Genomic DNA, 20,969 nt, shown 5'->3' on the forward strand with positions numbered 1-20,969 from the left:
AATCTAAAATACTCCCTAAATACTAATCCATTGTATGATAACATGACTCAAACACCTTCAACATTTTCAAATTTTAAATCTGTAACTTCCAGGAAGTTACCAATGGGCATGCTCAGTCATTTTATGTAATTCTTGCAATGTTCTTGCAAACATATAGAATTATCAAAGATTCCTGCAATCTAGCTGCGAACATCCCTTAAATTCTAGAGTTTCCTGCAATCTTACCGCAAACATAAAAGTTTCTGCAAACTTGCCGCAAGCTTGCAGCAAAAAGCTGCAATGTTTGCAGGAGGTTCGCAGCTAGCTGCAAACTTCTGCAAACATTATTCAAAGGGTTCCTGCAAGCTTTTTGTTTGCAGCAGACCTGCAGCAAGTATGCTGCAGACCTGCTGCAAACATTTCAGTTCTGTAAGGGTCAGTCTGATTGTTTAGTGATAATGACAGTGTCAATCATACTAGTTGAATCAATACCCAGTTACTTAATCAAAAAGTTTTTTAAAAAGCCTGCACATCAAAACACCTTAATGACATACATTCTTGAATGAACTGCTCCAATAATATACCCAGTTTTGTTCAGTTTATATGTGTATTATGCGCACATACATGATAACCATAGGGAACTATATTTCAGTGTGAATACATTTAGTAACAGTAGCTAACCTGTCCTGTTGTTAGGGAGGCCAGTGCCTAAGTAAAGATTTAGAACAAGTTCTAATCTTTCCAAAAAGGGGGTCCATCCCCCGGAACCCCCGCCCTTCTGGAGCGGTTATGGTATATAGCTCAATTCATTTTTTATTGTTTCATCCATCGATAATATACGTTTGTTGCTAATTTTATCACAAAATATACCTTAGAGGTATGCTGTCCTGTTGACATATGTAAAATATCTCCAATATTAAAAGTGTCTGGATCATAGTGGGTGCCATATTACCTATAATTTTTTTCCTAAAACGTGCTTTGTATATAAAAATAAGAAGCTGAGGTATGAGTGCCAAATGAGACATCTTTCCAACAAAGACATAATTCAGTAAAGTAAGCAGTCATATGTTCAATGTTGAAAAGTAAGCTATAAATGGCCCAAAAATTACTTGTGTAAAACAATCCAAACAACAACAAAAAAAGAAAACCCCGGCCCAATTAAATATATCAAAGGAGAAGACATCTATCCCATCAAAATATATATATATATTGTATAGGAGCCTGTATTTCAGTGGTTGTCGTTTGTTTATGTGTTACATATTTGTTTTTCGCTCATTTTTTTTTATATAATTAAGGGTGTTAGTTTTCTCGTTTGAATTGTTTTACATTGTCATATCGGGGCCTTTATAGCTGACTATGCGGTATGTGCTTTGCTCATGGTCGAAGGCCGTACGGTGATCTATAAATGTTAATTTCTGTGTCAGTTTGGTCTCTTGTGGATAGCTGTCTCATTGGCAATTATACCACATCTTCTTTTTTTATTATAGATCCAACGCTGCAATTTTCACAAAACATATAAAAATTTCCCACCTTGTCGCACATACATATGGATAAAATTATTACATCTTATTTCCTAATTATATATAATGCATATTGAGCAAAACTTTGGTTAGCTTGCTTGCTTTGTTTGTATATTGTACAAAATATAAAATATACAAGTTAAACTATGCCTATATATATATATATATATATATACGAGTCTAAATTGAAAACTACGTTCAAACCTATGACTGCGTTGGATAAAAACCGCAATTTTTATACGTGTGCATGTCAAACAAATTTCGTTGTAGAAGGGTCTAAAAACAGCACAAACAACATTTTCCAAAAGACCAAAAGAGTGAAAAAGTATATTTAAACAAAACGCATTTGACTAACAGGTCGAACAACTGATGTTCTTTAACCCTGCTGACTGCCATTGGCGATTGCCAAATAAAATTGATCACAGGTTGTAACAAAATGGATCTTATTATAAATTTAATACGTCACAGAAAAAAAAAAAAAAAAAATATATATTGTTTATAGATGTCGATCTTATTTTCAAAGCTTGTATAAACAACTATACAAACAAAGCAAGTAAGCCAACCAACGTTTTACTTTGCAGGTATAAGAAATCAGCTGTAATGATTAATTCAGTTTGGCAAAAGTACAAGCCTGTTAAAAAACGAACAAACTGAAACTACAGTAATGTTGCTGACTTCACTACCTTGAAAACAAAGGGAACTGTTTGGAAGTCACATATACTGAAATGTGACAAAAATAAATACTAACACTGCCATGTATGTAAATATTTCTTCGCCTTTTTGACGAACACACAATTCAAGGATCACACATTTGCCTTTAATTATCTATACGAAAATTTATGTACTCGTGAATATTAGCACTCGTCTGGCTGTTATCGACGGCTTATTCTTACACTAGTAAGTTTGTCTCATGGGTAATTGTGTTTTTCGCTGTTGTTTCGTTGCTGTCTGGTAGACGAACACATGAAATATCTGTACCATCATCAAACATGTTAATGGCTATATATTGGGTAATTCAAATCCTATTTTCTTCGCATAGAAACAACTCGTCGTTAATCTGAGCATGGAAGTAATACTTTATATCACGAACTATAAATGAGTATACTCAAAATGAAAAACTAAGCGAAATTGTGAATCCCACATTGCACGAAAAAAAGTGTTGCATTTCAGTAAATAACACGTGTTCTTGGTTGATTGTAAACACGTAGTAGTCCATCATTCATTGTGACTCATTTATTGGATTGGTCAAAAACCTAGGTAAAAATAAATTGCGTCACATGTTAATAAACAATTACATGTGCGAGAACATAAGTATGCTAATTTATTCATTTCCATTTAAGGTAGTGGTCCCGACCTGTTAAAGGGTAGTCAAGCAGACAATTTAAATATCCACATAGTTTAAAAATAGGTAGAAATGTGTATCGTTATCTCTAGACACAAACTATGTACATGTATACACACACGTTAGACTAGAAAGTACGCACAGTACATGTACTACTTCCTGGTAAATCTGTCAGCTTAGTTTATCTCTTCAGTTGGCTCAACTAATATAAGTTATTATTTAGGTATGTATTTATAGAATATTTGATTTGTTATACTTGTATTGATTTGTCAATATATGTGGGATTTGGAGAAGTATCCATGATGCTAGGTAACAATGGCTAAGGTATGTATTTACAAATATACATTGTCGTGTTTATTTTTGAGTACTGACAAATCAACCTTTCGGAATGTAGGGACACCGTATTTATAGACACGCCAGGATTTAAGACTGTATGTTACCCTCCATACGGGTCTTAAGGTTAATATATTGCTGTCGCATGGACGTTCGTTTCACATCTTCTTTTATTTTATTCATATCTACAGATCAATATATCGGAAACATACAATGTTGTCTTTAGAACTTAATGTGCGATTACAAAATGCTGTAACATATGAGACTTGTTTATGTAATAACCCTGTTCATGTACGTTAAAAAATAAGGCGAAATGTTGCTGGTAGCCACTCGTCAGCAAAAAGTATTTAAGAGCATTAGAACAAAAATGTCCTTAACGGAACATTCACAATCGTCTTATTTAATGTATAGATAAGATTTGTTTTTAAAAAAAATCATACGGCATTTCAAATAGTAAAAAAAAATAATATCTTGAACCTTAAAACGCATTTTACAAATACATATAATCCGTTGGATGTCTGATATGAACAGATTGAAAACTTAGTCTTTGATGAATGTTTTTGTGTATTATAGTTATAATTGGATTTGAACTATCTGTCAATAACTGCGAGTACCCTAAGATCTATATTAAGTGTCTTTTTGTTGTAGGGATGAACAGTACCCGGCCACGTCCACTCTATGCTTTTGTCTTATGTATTTATATTTGTATCCATCTGATGAGTTAAGGCTTTTTCAGCTTATTTTTATAGTTTGCTCTTATGTCGTACTGTTACACCACTGTCTTAAGTTAGGGGAGGTTACGGACCTCGTTAAAATGTTTAGCCTCGCCACATTCTGTATGTATGTGCTTGTCCCAAGTCAGAAGCCTGTAATTCGGTGGTTCAGTGTTGTTTGTTGCTGTGTTATATATTTGTTTTTCGTTTTTTTTTGTTTGTTTTTCTCGTTTCAATCGTTTTACATTTGTGATATCGGGGACTTATAAAGCTGACTGCGGTATGGGATTTGCTCATTTCTGAAAGCCTTTCGATGACCTATAGCTGTTAATTTCTGTCTTATTTGGTCTCTTGTTGAGAGTCGTGCCATTGGCATTCATATCACATCTTCTTTTTTGGAATACACTCGTAAACGGGCGATCATTAAATAAATTATTCTTATAATATTAAATATTTAATAATAATTATACATGTTTTTATATTGATAGCAATGGATAGAACTGAACCTTTAAAGTTTCGTCTCAAACACAGGAAATCAATTGATCAAGCCCAAACAAATACCTCATACAAATGTGGGGAGTGCGGATTTAACTTCGGTGCAAAAAAAGATTTGCAAAAACATTTATCTAAACATAGGGAGGAAAATTCATTAATTCTAGAAAGCTCCTTACCAAAACTAAGTAATTGTGGAGCAAAAGTGTACGAATGTGATATATGCGACAGGATATTCAGCGAAAAAGTTTACCTTAAATTACATACCAGAATACATAAAGGATTCAAGCCATACAAATGTCCAGATTGTGATGGGAGATATAACGATTGCATCGAATTACAAAATCATCGTAAGTTGCATACTTATATTGAAAAAACTAAGACATCAACCAAACCTTTAAAAGAAAAGAAAACATCAACCTCAAAAGAAATAAAACTTAAATCAACCAATGACAATGAGATGATGTACAAATGTAAATGTGGAAGACGATATTCAAACTTGGTAAAATATAAGTCCCATGTACTATCTCATAAGGACAATCCTACAGACTTAAAGTGCTATCTTTGTGAAGCTACTTTCAGCAGAAGACGAGCTTTACAACTGCATTTGAACGAACATGCTAAAGAAGACCATACAGAGGTGTACAAATGTGATAAATGTGACCAGAGATACTTTTCTAAATGGTGGTTTGATAAGCATAATTGTTCATATGTAGAAAGTAAATGCCCAGAATGTGGAAAAACGTTTAAAGATAAGTTTCGTTTGAGAAATCATATGATTTTTCACTCAAACAAGAAGCCGTTTCTTTGTCAAGTTTGTAAGAAGAGTTTCCACTTGAAGCATCAATTAATAGTGCACGAACGGATACATACTGGAGAACGTCCATTGTCATGTAACTTGTGTGGTAAAAGTTTCAATCAGCTAAACGTGTTAAAACGACATGTCCTTAACATACATACAAATCATAGATCTAAGAAATGCCCCCTCTGCGACAAAGGGTTCAATAGTGCTGATCAGTTAAAGAGTCATATGATAGTCCACAATCCTGAACCAGTTTTATGTTCATTTTGTGGGAAATGCTTTAAAGCTGTAGTGCATTTGAAAAATCATGTAAAGAGATGTAGACTTAATCCAAAACAAAACACGAGTCTAATCACTTTAGGAGAATAGAATGTCAAGAACATAATTATATTCGGAGCCTTTTTAAGCTGACTATGCTGTATACATTTTGCTCATTGTCGAGTGCCTTATGGTGACAATATAATTGTAAGGTTTATAATTATGTCATTTATCTCAATGGGAATGATGCCAACTCTTATTGTTATATATAAATCGTAAACCTAAGATCTTGATAGGCCAATTCACCATGTGGTCGTTGTTTTATATTTTATTGATTCTTTGTTTATGTATCCCTCTTGTAAGCTTTTCATAAAATTACATATCACGTGATATACTTGCCTCAATTTTGTTGAATGGAATCCTCAAAGTATTTGTGTAGAATGTAAATTATATCAATTAACTGTTGAAATATGTTTTGCCTGCATTTAATTTTGATATAGATTTGGAAATATTGAAATTAAAATTGCAATACTATAACATGTAAACTACTAGTATGCAAAGTTAATGAACTATGAATGAAGGTAAATTATGGCCTATAATTTTGAGGGAAAAGCTATTGCAATGCTAATACAACTACCTACATAAAAAAATATAATTTATTTATCCTACGTAGTTCACCTTTCACTGACTTACAAAAAACAGAATATATGCAATATATATAAAAAGTTCAATTATTAAATGATTTGATGCAAGAAAAATTAGCAAAGACGTACAAATAGAGGAGCATCAGTCATTTTGTCAGTCCCAATTTATACAGAAAAAATAGAATGTCTAAATAACAACATTATATAAATATAATTGTAGTTGTTGGTTGAAATGATGTCTCGTCCAAAATGTAACCAGAAGCTTTCAGAGCGAATTTATGATAAAGACTTTCAGATTTATAAACCCAATCATAGACATTGCTATGGCACGCCGTTATTATATTTATTCAATTTCGAGATATCTTATTTAGTTAAATAAGATATCTTATAAACTAATAGAGATATCTTATATATTAAATGAGATATCTTATATACAAATAGAGATATCTTAAATATTAAAAGAGATATCTTATATACAAATAGAGATATCTTATATATTAAAAGAGATATCTTATATACAAAGAGAGATATCTTATATACAAAAAAAGATATCTTATATATCAAATAAGATATCTTATTAAAATGTTTATAAAGATATCTTATTAAATATATAAGATATCTTATTTAAAATATAAGATATCTCTATTAATTTATAAGATATCTTATTAAATATATAAGATATCTTTTATAATGTTAATAATAGAGATATCTTTTTCACTTAATAAGATATCTTTAAAAATAATAGAGATATCTTATAAACTAATAGAGATATCTTTTTTACTTAATAAGATATCTCTAAAAATAATAGAGATATCTTATGAACTAATAAAAATATCTTATTTACTTTCAAATTAAATAAGATATCTTATAAAAATTAAAGATATCTTAATACCTAATAAGATATCTTGTTAATTAATAGAGATATCTTATTAACTTATAGAGATATCTTATTAACTTATAGAGATATCTTATAAACTTATAGAGATATCTTATAAACTTATAGAGATGTCTTATAAACTAATAGAGATATCTTATAAACTTTTAGAGATATCTTATTAACTTATAGAAATATCTTATTTAATTGGTTATACAGATATCTTATTTAATATATAAGATATCTCCATAAGTTTATAAGATATCTCTATTAGTTTATAAGATATCTCTATTATTTAATAAGATATCTTATAAAGTATGTATTTTAAAGATATCTTTATAAAGAAGTAAGATATCTTATTTACTTTATAAGATATCTTAATAATTAATAGAGATATCTTATAAACTTATAGAGATATCTTATAAACTAATATAGATATCTTATTTACTTTCAAATTAAATAAGATATCTTATAAAGATTAAAGATATCTTAATACTTAATAAGATATCTTGTTAAATAAATATGATATCTTTAAATTTGAATAAATATAAAAACGGCGTGCCATACATTGCCGTATTAGAAATTTTTCCAAGACGGAACGTTAATACATATGTTTATTATACCAATTAAATAAAGGCAACAGTAGTATACCGCTGTTCAAAACTCATAAATCCATGGACAAAAAACAAAATCGGGGTAACAAACTAAAACCGAGGGAAACGCATTAAATATAAGAGGAGAACAACGACATAACACCGAAACGTAACACACACAGAAACGGACCAAGCATCAGACAAAACACCCCGAGAATAACAAATATAACATGAAAACCAAATACAATTAAAACATAGGATTTCTACAGAACATAACTTTATAATCATCAAACAAACTGATACATTTGTTTCTAGAGGCGACATTCTTGTTTCTACTTTCACTATGATGGCATACATCTTACTATTCAAGATTCAATTCATTCAGTTTCTTAGAAACAATAACAGGTTGTAAATTTTTTTATCCGCACGAATAGTTCCCATTACAACAATGAAAATGAACTGCACAGTAAAAGACCAAGCATTGTAAATAAACACATTATAGAAACCAGAACTAAATTTAATATATACGCCAGACGCGCGTTTCGTCTACAAAAGACTCATCAGTGACGCTTGTATCCAAAAAGTTAAAAAGTCCAAAGTAAACTTACGAAGTTGAAGAGCATTGAGGACCAAAATTCCTAAAAGTTTTGCCAAATACAGCTAAGTTAATCTATGCCTGAGGTAGAAAAGCCTTAGTATTTCAAAAAAATCTAAAATTTGTAAACAATGAACTTATAAATATAACCATATCAATGACAATTCATGTCAGCACAAAAAGTGCTGACTACTGGGCTTGTGATATACTCGGGGAAATAAATCTCCACCAGCAGATACATTCAATGATATCTGCTTTAATTTTGACTTATATGGTCATCATAATAAAGACTTTCACACAAAATTCAGAACATTCACCTGCACTTCAAATGCTTACGCTTTAATTTTTTTAAACTTTTTGACATCATACAGCATATTTTGTAAATAGTTAAACATTATAAACAGAGGAACAAACAATCAGTATGCCGAAGTTTCTTTTGACAACATAGTTTTAGAAATCTGAGGTAAACACTTTAATTTCATATTCTTATATATAAAAAGAATAACTAACATACCATCTCTCTACGTCACGATTAAACTTATACCCTGAGAATTTGACATATACACTGTCATGTCAGTACCAGAATCTATGTCAAACGACATGATTCTATTTGAAATTATCAATTTTCATCACATTTAAGAATAACTAACATACCATCTCTCTGCGTCACGATTAAACTTATACCCTGAATTTGACATATACACTGTCATGGCAGTACCAGAATCTATGTCAAACGACATAATTTCAATTTGAAATTATCAATTTTCATCACCTTACAATATGTTGTATAACGAAATCAGAGATCATTATTTTAATTAGATTGCCCACCTTAAAGGCAATATATCAACTTTAGCTAAAAAGAGGATATACATTTCCCAACTGTTTTGGTATTCAAGAGCTTGCAACTGCCACTCAGACTATAAAAAACGTCAACAGTGTCTGAGCAGAAAGTTGATTAATTAGGGGTATGTCAAAGAACGTCACACCACTGCTGGTGGACGTTTCGTCCCCGAGAGTATCACCAGCCCAGTAGTCAGCACTTCGGCGTTAACATGAATATCAATTATGTGGTCATTTTTATAAATTTCCTGAATATAAAACTTTGAATTTTCAAAAAACTAAGTTTATAGTTTTCATTATTTTGTCTTTGCTAATTATTACTTTTACTGTTGAGTATATATATCTTTAGTAATATTTATTTGAAGTGGATCGGTACTTTTACATCTCGTGATTGTGCTTTGTATTTTTGTAATTTTGTCTTTTGTATTGCTAATGTTCTTGTCTATATGCCTTTTTGATTTTCTTTGTAGACATATGTGTTTTTAAGACAATAACAATTAAAACCAAAGATAAAACAAGGACTCACGAAACCACAGGACATTTACATCTAGTTATAAATAATAATTAAGAAACAACACGAACTCTAATAAAAACCGAGTGAAATTAGGTGCTCCGGAAGGGTAAGCATTTGCTGCTCCGTATAAGGCACCCGTGTTATTTCTTTATTTAGTTAATGATGGAAGGTAATTATGACTGAGGAAGAATATCATATATGATTTCTGACACACTTTTGTCATAATGGCCAATGGGCTAATGATGGCGACCGTAAAATTTCTTGAGTGATGACCTTAATTTGTTTGATTCATATAGCATTATCGTTTAACAAAATCAACGTACGTACTTTGAGCTAGCTCTAAGATAACGTATCAATTAAGACACAGAAATGGAAAGTTGACTTTAGGAAAACTAAATTTCATCGCGTTTGTCATAAATTTTGGTATTTAATCTTCCATCAAAAGTAATTTCGAGGAAAAGGTCTAAATTTGAAGCAGATTTATCTGTGTCGGTTGTATCTTTAATTTCAAGTTCACTTGGATATATCCAATGCAAGTGATCACCGAATCTATTATAATTAAGAGACAATGCATCATCAATATACCGAAAGGTGGAATTGAAAGACGGCTAATTTCTAACAAATCTACAAGTAGAGAAGCTCAATTGGTACCCATTGGGAATTCAATAGTCTGTTGGAAGACCAAACCTCCAAATTCAACAAATATGTTGTCAATTAAAAAGTCCAGCATTGCAGTGATGTTCTCGTCGGCATATTTTTTCCTGGACTTTATATAATTTTTCACAAAGTTCTTTCAGTCAAGCTTTAAGATTAGTATGTGGAATACTGGTATAAAAAGTTGAAAAATCAAATGGTTTGAAATCAAACAGCATATTCTGAAAATAGTTAATTTCAAAGGCAAACATTATACACAGGGGAACAAATGATCATTATGCTGAAGTTTCTTTTGACAATATAGTTGTAGAATTCGGAGGTAAACAATTTAGTTTCATATTCTTGTACATACATAGAATAACTAACAGACATTCTCTCTGCGTCACGATTAAACTTATACCCTGAATTTGACATACACTGTCATGTCACTAACAGAATCTATGTCAAACGACATAATTAAGGTCTTTCCTCTCCGCGAGGAAAGACCTTATTGTTTTTCGCATGTTTTTTTTTTTTTTTTTTTTTTTCATCCAGCATTTGTTTGACATGGCCTCCCCTCGTTTCTATTGGAGTTATCAAACCCAAATATGGACCATCGGTAGACCTCATTATGAAGTATTACCAGATGAGACTGTGTAGGATTTCATCATCCCCTTTAGAAGTTATCTCCCTTTTATTGATTTTTTTCAACATGGCCCCCCCTCGTTGTTTTTGAAGATATCATGATCTTATTTGGACAATAGGTACATCTCATCATGATGTATTACCATATGAGGCTGCATAGAATTTCATCATCCCCTTTGAGAGTTATTTCCCCTTGAAACAATTTATTTCCTTTGCTAATTTCTCAAAAAATGTTAGAGATAGAATCGATTTGAAAACGGCAACATGTACAGGAACAGATGGCAATGTTAATGAACATATACAATCATTTTGTTATTTACCCTTATAAGGAGTTATTCCCCTTGAAAAATTGTGTACAATTTTAGAAAAAATCTATTTCGAGAACTGGAAGTCGTAGAGACTTGGGACCTTCACCAATAATCTTTAATTCATGTGACCTTTAATATGCACCCAAAGTCAAAGGTCACAGAGTGCAAAAAAAAATTACGCTGCAATTTCAAGCTTACATATTAGGAAAACGATAAGAGTTTGCTGCCTACATACAGCGTATAAAATGTTCCTCTCGACGAACTCTACATTTTATATAATACTAGAACAAACCCGCGAAATCGCGGGCATATACAGCTTGTGAACTGTTGTAGGATGATTTTTGTAAAAGATATATTATGTACCGAGAATAACATAAAAGGTATCTCCCTTTTTCCAAAGTCCGATATATTTCCTTTCTGTTAAATTCAATTATATTCGTGATTCTGGCCTACAACCACAATGCTTCTCCTTTGCAAAAATGCTTCTTTTGGTAAAAGTCAAATCAAATTAAAAATTTTAAAATTACACCGTTTCAAACATGAATTAAATGTAACTTTTTATATATATACCCTTATTAGTCTAAAAAATGCTTCTATGACAATCCATCAGTCCTTTTTTTTTGAGAGCCTTATTAACATGCCAATGGTAGGATTTGAATCATGTATAAATGACTAATACCGAAATCCCGGGCTTAAAACCACGAAATCCCAAGATTCAGAATTTAAAGAAATTAATATCCCGAAATCGAAAAATATATTCCCGGATCTCGTAAGGATCAATCCCCAAATCCCGAGCTTAAAAACACCCGATCCCGACGCCTCGAAAAAGGTCCTGCCACCCTCTAATCTCTACCTTACTTTCAATTTTGCCAAATCACTATTTTCTCTTTTAACAATATTTTTTTATGGCCCAATTATGGGCATTATGTTTTCTAGTCTGTGCATCCGTGCGTTCGTTTTCGTTTGTTCGGTCGTCCGTCCGTCCGTCTCTCCCACTTCAGGTAAAAGTTTTTGGTCGAGGTAGGTTTAGATGAAGTTGAGCATGTTTTATTTATTTTAATATATATGCAAGTGGTATGACCCCTTAAATAGTAAACATTTCAAAGAAAACAGTAAACAGAATCAGGGACTTTCTATACTAACATAGAAAATCCCTAACAGAATACAGAGAGTCTCTATAAATTAAAGTAGTATAATCGTAGTTTACATGTAGATAAACGCGAAAAATATTTGTCCTCTCTAAGGAAGTATAAGAGTTGTGATTTTGCGATCTAAACACCATGATATGGAGAACGCTTTACGATTGGTTGCACTTGTGTCACATGTTTTTTTTTATAATATAAATGCAACTGGTATGACCCCTTAAATAGAGAACATTTAAAAAAAACAGTAGACAGAATACAGAGAGTCTCTATATATTAAAGTAGTATAATCGTAGTTTACATGTAGGTTAACGCGAAAAATAATTGTCCTCTCTAAAGAGGTATAATATATAGTTGTGGTTCTATATTCCCAGATCCCGTAAGGATCAATCCCCGAATCCCGAGCTTAAAAACACCCTATCCCGACGCCCCGAAAAAGGTCCTGCCACCCTCTAATCTCTACCTTACTTTCATTTTTGCCAAATCACTATTTTCCCTTTTAACAATAAATGTGTATGCCCCACTTATGGTCAATCTGAATAATCATAAGAATAGATGACAAATGCGACTATGCATGTTACCTATAGGACACAGAGGCGATTTATTGAATTTGTGGAAGGAAGAGAAGCGACACACAAAATGAGGTCTTCTCGTTTAATTAATAGTATAGATACTTCTGGAAAAATAAACGGAAGAGGAAATTGTCTATGAATAAAAGCCGGGTTGATGACGGACACATATCCGGACTTCTTTTTTTTCGTTTTTCTCCCAAAATAACCGAAACTGAATAATCATAAGAATGGATGACAAATGCGACTATGCATGGTACCTATAGGACATACAGTCACAATGATCAATTTATTGTGGAAGGAGGAGAAGCGACACCAAAAATGAGGTCTTCTCGTTTAATAGTATAGAAGCCCAAAAATGTCCGACCGTCTGTTCAAAAGTTACAACGGGATGATTCTTAAAAGTATAGTATTTTGTGTATATCTTTTAAAAGGTAACATATATCAACCTACTATCAACTGCAAAGATGATCAGTATTTCAAGACCTTCAATTTGAGGTCAATGTCAGGTCATGATGAAATTTCACCTTGACCTTCACAGTATACTATGACCTTGACCTTGTGATATTTGAAAGGTCAAGTGGTCCTGAGTTGAATGGTGGTAGTCCCATGTCTCCACGGCTTCCGGTTCTTAAGTTTGGTATTGCATCATATATTTGATGATTAATTGTGACCTTGGTGAACTTTGAAATTGTCCCATTTCTTTTTCTATAGTGTTGTCCTTCAACTGCAGATCATTTACCATTTAACAGATTTGAGATATCTATTGTCGTTTTAGAGATAATGCAGTTTGAAGTTTTTCGAGCGGCGGCAAGTATTTCTGAAACAACAACAGCTAACCACTTAAAATGTTTAAGAAATTGAAGAAATTGACATAGTTATATGTTTAACCAAATACCAAAAACATTCTATGGAAAAAAAACACCCAAAAATAAATTTGAAATTTTCATGTTTTGCATTGACTTTGTGAGTTTCATAACTTCTATTTATATAGTTGATATTGCATCATTTTTTGCACTTTGTCAAATGGGGTCATCTGATATATAAAATTGAAGGTCTCAATAAACTCTACTTAAAAATGAAAATTTTAAACCTCTTTTTCATCCCAGGTGGAAGGATGGGGTCATTTAGTGCAAAAATTCAAATTTCTCAGATGGTAAGGTTGTCGCATATCAAATGAAAGAACATAAAGCGTACATTTCAAATTTCAAATTGACGTCCCTTAAAAATTGGTTGGAAGGGGTCATTGAGTGCGAAAAAAATAATTTCTTTTACAATAGGGTTGTTGTATATCAAATGAAAGGTCATGATGTGTACATTTGAAATATCAAATTCCCAACCTCCAAAAATTGGTTGGATGGGGTTATTAAGTGCAAAATTTAAACTTTTTAGAACATGGCGTTGTCGCATATCAAATGAAAGCTCATCTACCATGTGTTACATATATCATACTTCCGATCTCAAAAATGTAGGCGGATGAGGTCATTAAGTGTAAAAAGCGAAAAGTTTCAGAAGGTATGCTTGTCGTATATCAAACGAAAGGTCGTACAAAGAACATAACGAAAACATCACTTTTACAGGAAAGACCTTTCAATTGTTTTACAAACAATTGAGATACTAGTTTGAATTTGAAATTATCAATTTTCATCACCTTACAATATGTTGTATGACGAAACCAGAGATCATTACTTTAATTAGATTGCCCACCTTAGTGGCAATATGCCAACTTCAGCTACCTGGAGGATATACATTTCCCAACATTTGTGGTATTCAAGAGCTTGCAGCTGCTACTCAAGACTATTTAAAACGTCACCAGTGTCTGTGCATAAAGTTGATTAATTGGGGGTATGTCAAAAAACGTCTCGTCCCTTTTCTATAGAAATTCACCAGAAGATACATAGACGTTGTGGATAAATATTCCGAAATAACGACACAAATAGTACACAATTTCATTGAAGTAAAGAATCTAGAAATTGACAATGTTTATCCTCTTAATAACATATTATAAAAGTTTTCATTAGATTTTCTTTGTATTTTATTACTATTACTGTTGAGTGATGTTTTAGTAATATTAATTTGAAGTGGATAGGTACTTTTTCAGCTCGTGATTGTGCTTTGTATTTTTGTCTTTCGCATTGCTAATGTTCTTTGTCTATTTACCTTTTTGTTTTTCTTGGTAGACATGTGTTTTTAAGACATTAACAATCAAAACCAAGGAGTAAACAAAGACTCACAAAAACAAAGGACATTCACATCAAGTTAGAATTAATAATTAAGAAACAACACGAACTCCACTAACAACCGAGTGAAATCCGGTGCTCCGGAAGGGGTAGCACTTCCTGCACCATATACGCCACTCGTCGTGTTATTTCTTTGTTAAGTTAATGATGAAAGGTAATTATGACTGAGGAAGAATATCAGATATGATTTCTTACACACTTCTGTCACAATGGCCAATCGGCATATCATGGCGATTGTAAACTATCTCGAGTAATGACCTCAATTTGATTGATTCATAGCCATCTTGTCAACGTACTTTGAGAAAGTGGTATTCCTCGTTCAATAAAAACAAGAACTAGCTCTGGAGTAACGTATCAATTAAGACACATATACTTCATATGCTGGTGTCGCTTGGATGTTGCTACACATAAATGGAAAGTTGACTATAGAAAAAATAAAATCATTGCGTTTGTCATAAATTTTGGTATTCAACACTATCAGTAGTCATCTCTAGAAAAAGGTCTAAATATGAGGCAGATTTATCTGTGTCGGTGGTATCTTTAATTTCAAATTCACTTGGATATATTAAATGTAAGTGATCACTGAATTTATTTTTATTTAGAGACAGTGCATCATCAATATACCGAAAGGTGAAATTAAAAGACGAGGCTAGTTTCCTTTTTCTGCTTCATAGGAATATAAAAACAAATCTGCAAGTAGATGAGCGCAATTCATACCATTGGTCTTCCAATCGTCGTCTGTTGGAAGACCAAACCGCCAAATTCAACATATATGTCATCAATTAAAAAGTCCAGCATGGCAGCAATATCGTCGTCGGTATATGTTTTGCTTGACTCGAAGAACCCAGACTTCATCCTTTGGATCAACACCAAAGGAGATTTGAACCGATTTGTGGTTTTCCAGCATCTTCTGCTTCTTAAGCGTACTTAGTATATATGTAGGATTTCCAAGTGTGTTGTTTATCCCAAATTCCTTAATCAGGTAGTGAATGTAGTGTTTCTTGCAAACAAAAACATATTAGTCATGGAGGCTATACAACTCTTCTATGACATGAGGGTCTATAAAGATGGAAGGAGCTTTGGTGCTCATTGAGCATTTAAGCTTACTTACTCTTATCTGAATCAATTACCTCACTGATTTGTCCCACTCTGAAAGAGTGAATACCTCAACATTTTCTTTTTTTGCCCAGTCTTTTGCATAACCCTCAACAGAATCCATTAATAGTTTAAAGTTCTGCTTCCAATAAATTGACTGTGGCTCTCTGTATTTCAGTTATAAAGTTTTAACGCAATGTTGACTGCTGTACCCCTTATTGACATTTTCACCTATTATATCTGTTTTTTTATCATTCATGGTTATCAATTTATTGAATATTATGCGACTGTCATACAAATGAGAGTGAGAGGCTTTGCTAGGTTAAAAAAAAACCGAGGTTTAATCCACCATTTTCTACATGAGAAAATGTCTGTACCAAGTTAGGAATATGCCAGTTGTAATTTTGAACTAGTTGAATTGCCAAAAATAAAAACAGGCATCTAAATGTAGATTATGGAGGATCAAACCTGGTTTTTTTTTGGCGCTTAACCCCGCACATTGTTGACGGTCTCATTAAATGCCGTTATATTTTCAGTAATGCATGAACTAAACAGACATAACAAATAAAATAGTCAAAATATGTGCGCAGCAGTCATCATCGTGTAAAATTTTAAATGAAACAATTTAAGAGAACTCAAAAACATCTATCTACAAACTCATTCATCGATTCGCGTGTCTGACGTCAGATTTTTATTTTTCGTCACATATTTTTGTCATTTAATGTTTATACAAACAAATTTAAAACTTCACATGGTCAATGTAAGCATACAGGGTTAAAAGATCAAAAGTATGTAAGAATTAATTTCGGAATTAGACCCCGATTTAAAATAGTCCAAAAGGGTCATGATAGAAATATATCATTATCATTATGACATATTATAGAACAATAACGTACTGACGGGATATTTTAAAGTACAGTTAAGAACCAAAGAAACAGAAAAAGTCGCATATACAAAACACACCAGCAAATACTGACAGATAATACAAACACATGGACGGGATGTTTAAGTACCGTGCCACGTTAAATTGATATGTCATGAAACAATCCAACAGTAAAAGTAAAATAAAAAATAGAATAAAGACAAATGAAAAAAACAATATATCACGTCATTCTGTGTTCATATAAATACGACAGTTCTTGTCCATTCGTTTTACTATTTGATTTTGCAATGAGATTATGGAATTTCTTTTTGAATTCAGTATTTTTGTTTTTTTTAAATTTTTTCAGTTTACATTCAATCTTTTCTGATTGGGTTAATTTAAATAGGGATATGTCCTCCTGAACTCAAATATTGATAAACAAGACACTAGGCTTACTCCGCCTCATTGAAAGACTTCACATTTTAAGGGTCAAAATAAAAACTCATAACACATCAAACATATGGACAACTGTTCTTTTCTTGACATAAAGGTTGAGGATGAACACGGATGCGGCCACCTTCATTTTAGCCAAAAATAATTTGAAAAGTGACATGTTATAGCATATTTGATGATTTTTCATATTTAAGCTTGAATTGGAGCGTTTGTAATGACTTAATCAGTTAAAATCTTTCACAAATACTTATTGAATCAATTGAAATAGACACTAAAGTGTTTGAAAAGTGTTCAAAATCTTTCGTGAAATGAACTTGAAATTTGAGGCCAAAATCGGCCCTTCTCCTTTCGTTGCACCAAGCTAAAATCCAATAAATGAGGGGGATGACTAACTTTTCTATTTCTTAAACATAACACAGAAAAGACGTAAAGACATTTGACAAAATCAGATGAGAATTAGAAATATAACAAAGGGGCGGATCCAGGATTTTGAAAAGGGGGGCGAAGATTTCAAATGTCGCCGAGCGGAGCGAGGCGAAAATTCTTTGGGACCCTTTTTGGGCTAAAAACATAAAATAAGTGCTTGGGGCATGTATATTTTATAGTTGGCGCAAAGTGTAAGGATTGGACATTTTTTATGCTGTATTATCCCTATTAATTGTCTATCATTAAATTATAGTATTAATCCAAAGCTATGTACTGCTATATTTGATGTAAGTTTGTCAGTAAAAAAAAAGACATGGTTACAATACGACCGACACGAGTTAAAAAAGACAAACAAGCAATTTTTATCCAAATGTTTGATTGATTGATATGTTTCACCCAACATAACATAGAGAAACAAAGTGAGGGGTTCCAAATCTACTAAAGATTACGAAAGTGTCTGAAATGACAACGAAGTTAGAATGACGGTCCACAAATGGAGACATAAAGGTCACGCCCAGCAGGCAGGTTACAGTCTGGTCTTGAAAAAGTATTCAATATATATAAGACCGGCGAAACAGACATTCCAGTAAGACATGCAAACCCCGGCCACAAAAAAACTACGTCCGTTTTTATTGATCATGTTCATTTCATGCTAAATAATTTTGTTGGAAATTTTCGTTTTTAATAGCAAAAAAGTGGATAAGACTATTGTTTTCAATCCAGATACGGCCAGAATTTTTGTTTTAGGCAAGAATCAGAGTCAATTGTTTCTCTCTCAAATATATCAGAATGCCTCCTCAAATCAAATGGTTTCGTACCTGAGACTTGAATTTTTTCCAGAGCTTATACTAAAATTGAGAATGAAAATTGGGAAAGTGTCAAAGAGACAACAACCCGACCATAGACAAAACAACAGTAGAAGGTCAGGTCTTCAATGTAGCGAGAAATTTCCGCACCCGGAGGCGTCCTTCAGTGGCCCCTAAACAAATATATACTACTTCAGTGATACTGAACGCCATGCTAATTACCAAATTGTACACAAGAAACTAAAAATAAAATAATACAAGTGCAACAGAGGCCAGAGGCTCCTGACTTGGAACAGGCGCAAAAATGTGGCGGGGTGACTGGGGATCATTATTCAACTTTTTTATTTATAAAACAAGCTGGGGCATTTGGGGTTAAACATGTTTTCGTAGGTACATTTAATTGTGGAACTTTTTTTCCATGAAAGTGTAATTGTCTATAGAGTATTTTATTACTTTCTGTTTGGTGGAATAGTGAAATAGGAGTCAATACGTTCTTGATCAATCCTGTGTCGCTTTGAAGAGTAAAGAATTGTCGTATAAAAATTAATTACTCTGGAAATGGCAAAGTTCACGAAGTCTAGTCTGATTAATGATTTTCCAAAAAAAAAGAAAAAAGTCCGCGCAAAAGGGGGGGGGGGCGTACGCCCTCTACGCCCCCTCTGAATCCGCCACTGAAAACTATTTCTGTGTCATAAACATATTATGTCTTGGGTATTTCAAAGGTTACATGGTGACTAAACCTTGTACACAGATCTAGACTAAGGGGAGAAATTTGATTGGTTAACTTCCAATGATGGTTATTTCTTATATGCAATGAAATGTTATGTGAAACTTTTTCTATAGAAGTGGACAGGATAAAACTTTACTCATGCCAAGTATTTCTTTATTTGAAACAAAGATAAATTCTGCACCATTTTTTGAAAAGTGCAAATTTAACAAAGACTAATATGGGAAAATCAATGGTGGTATTACACCTTTAGAACATATATAAACTTCTAATTGCTTCTTCTACGTCATTGTGGTCTCTGATGGAAAGTTGTGCAATGTAAAAGAATTTAAGTCCTGTACTTAAATTCAGTTATCACGGTGCGCTGTACTATTACATTGGTTGGTCATTAGTGAGTTTAAGAAAACTCAAATTTCATTGGTGGTTAGTGAACCATACAATTTGACGTCACGATCCTTTTTTAATTCGGGTCCAACAGGAGAGGCTGCTTAAATAACTTGTTGTTATCAGAGGAAAATTTTATTCAAAATATTCAGCAAAAAATTGTCAGGGAGTATTTTATGCTATATAATATTTTTTGAAAGGAATTGTTATAGCTGTACGCACATTTTAAAACAAGGAGTCGTGCAATAGAAAAGACAAATATTGACGTTGTTTATCCAAAAACAAGGATCGATACATGTACACGTGTGTGGTTCGACCACATGGCTGAAATCAAAACCAAATTTTATTTTTTTTTCTCTTTCAAAGTTAATTTTATTTTATTTTCTTTAGGTGCCAACAGTTTGGTTTAGATTTGAGTCTCTTTCAACGGGGAAAAGTAAAGTAGTAAAAACTGATGTTTACCGTTTGAAACAAGGATACATGTAACTGACATACAGAAGCACATGGCGAGCACATGGTTTATTGAATTTTCTTTCAATGATTTTTCGTTGCCGTTGCTAATTTTCAAATATAAATAAATGGTAAATAATGCTTCTTGGTAACATTTTAGGACTACCAGAATTAGAAAAAACATTTTATCTGGCGAGTTTTGAAATAACCTTTCGTGTTGGTATGCGAACCAGAGCCATGGCAAATATTCAATTCGTTGATTAATTGTGTCCATTATCATGTGAACGGAGAATATCATCGTGGCTACACGCCTACATTAATGTGTTTCAATACTTGAATTTATAAGACGCGTCCTGGTCCGCATACTTAATTTATTTATTGTTTATTTACACACTTAATGGAATATTTTATGTACCCAGAATGCTTTGTATTGTTATTAAATATGTAGTTCAACGTACTGAGTTCTATCACTTAAAAGCTGAAGCAAACTTTATACATGGTTTCAGATGTGGGAACGTATGCATTACATGTATGCATATTATTGCAAACTTCTGTTCGAGGAACAAGAATCCACCTTAATAATAAATACACTATAGTCGCCGTCAGCTAAAATACGTAGCAGTTATCGGTTAAAATAATCTAAACTATCAATCGCGTTCACTCGAGATATAGGTTTTATCATTCCATTCATAAATCGCAAAAAGAAAAACCACTACTGACCTACCTTTTA

The 20,969-nt window shown here is 32.5% G+C and overlaps 1 protein-coding gene across 2 annotated transcripts; it reads left to right on the top strand.

The window, feature by feature from the left end:
• The first annotated feature begins 2,916 nt into the window (after window positions 1-2,916).
• Window positions 2,917-5,831, top strand: LOC134725414 (zinc finger protein 708-like). 2 transcript variants are annotated; one of them, XM_063589218.1, is made up of 2 exons: window positions 2,917-3,064; window positions 4,376-5,831. In XM_063589218.1, exon 2 carries the CDS (start codon window positions 4,378-4,380, stop codon window positions 5,548-5,550), a length of 1,173 nt encoding a protein of 390 aa, XP_063445288.1. In that variant the 5' UTR covers window positions 2,917-3,064; window positions 4,376-4,377; the 3' UTR covers window positions 5,551-5,831. The 2 variants fall into 2 exon arrangements, with proteins under 2 accessions (XP_063445288.1, XP_063445289.1); XM_063589219.1 differs by lacking the exon at window positions 2,917-3,064 and adding an exon at window positions 3,134-3,165.
• Window positions 5,832-20,969: the final 15,138 nt, after the last annotated feature.

The sequence above is a fragment of the Mytilus trossulus genome, chromosome 7 (assembly GCF_036588685.1).
Source record: "Mytilus trossulus isolate FHL-02 chromosome 7, PNRI_Mtr1.1.1.hap1, whole genome shotgun sequence".
In the NCBI taxonomy this organism is placed as follows: Eukaryota; Metazoa; Mollusca; class Bivalvia; order Mytilida; family Mytilidae; genus Mytilus; species Mytilus trossulus.

Excerpts from the sequence above, each read along its gene's own strand:
- LOC134725414 (XM_063589218.1), top strand. The coding sequence starts at position 4,378 with ATGGATAGAACTGAACCTTTAAAGTTTCGTCTCAAACACAGGAAATCA.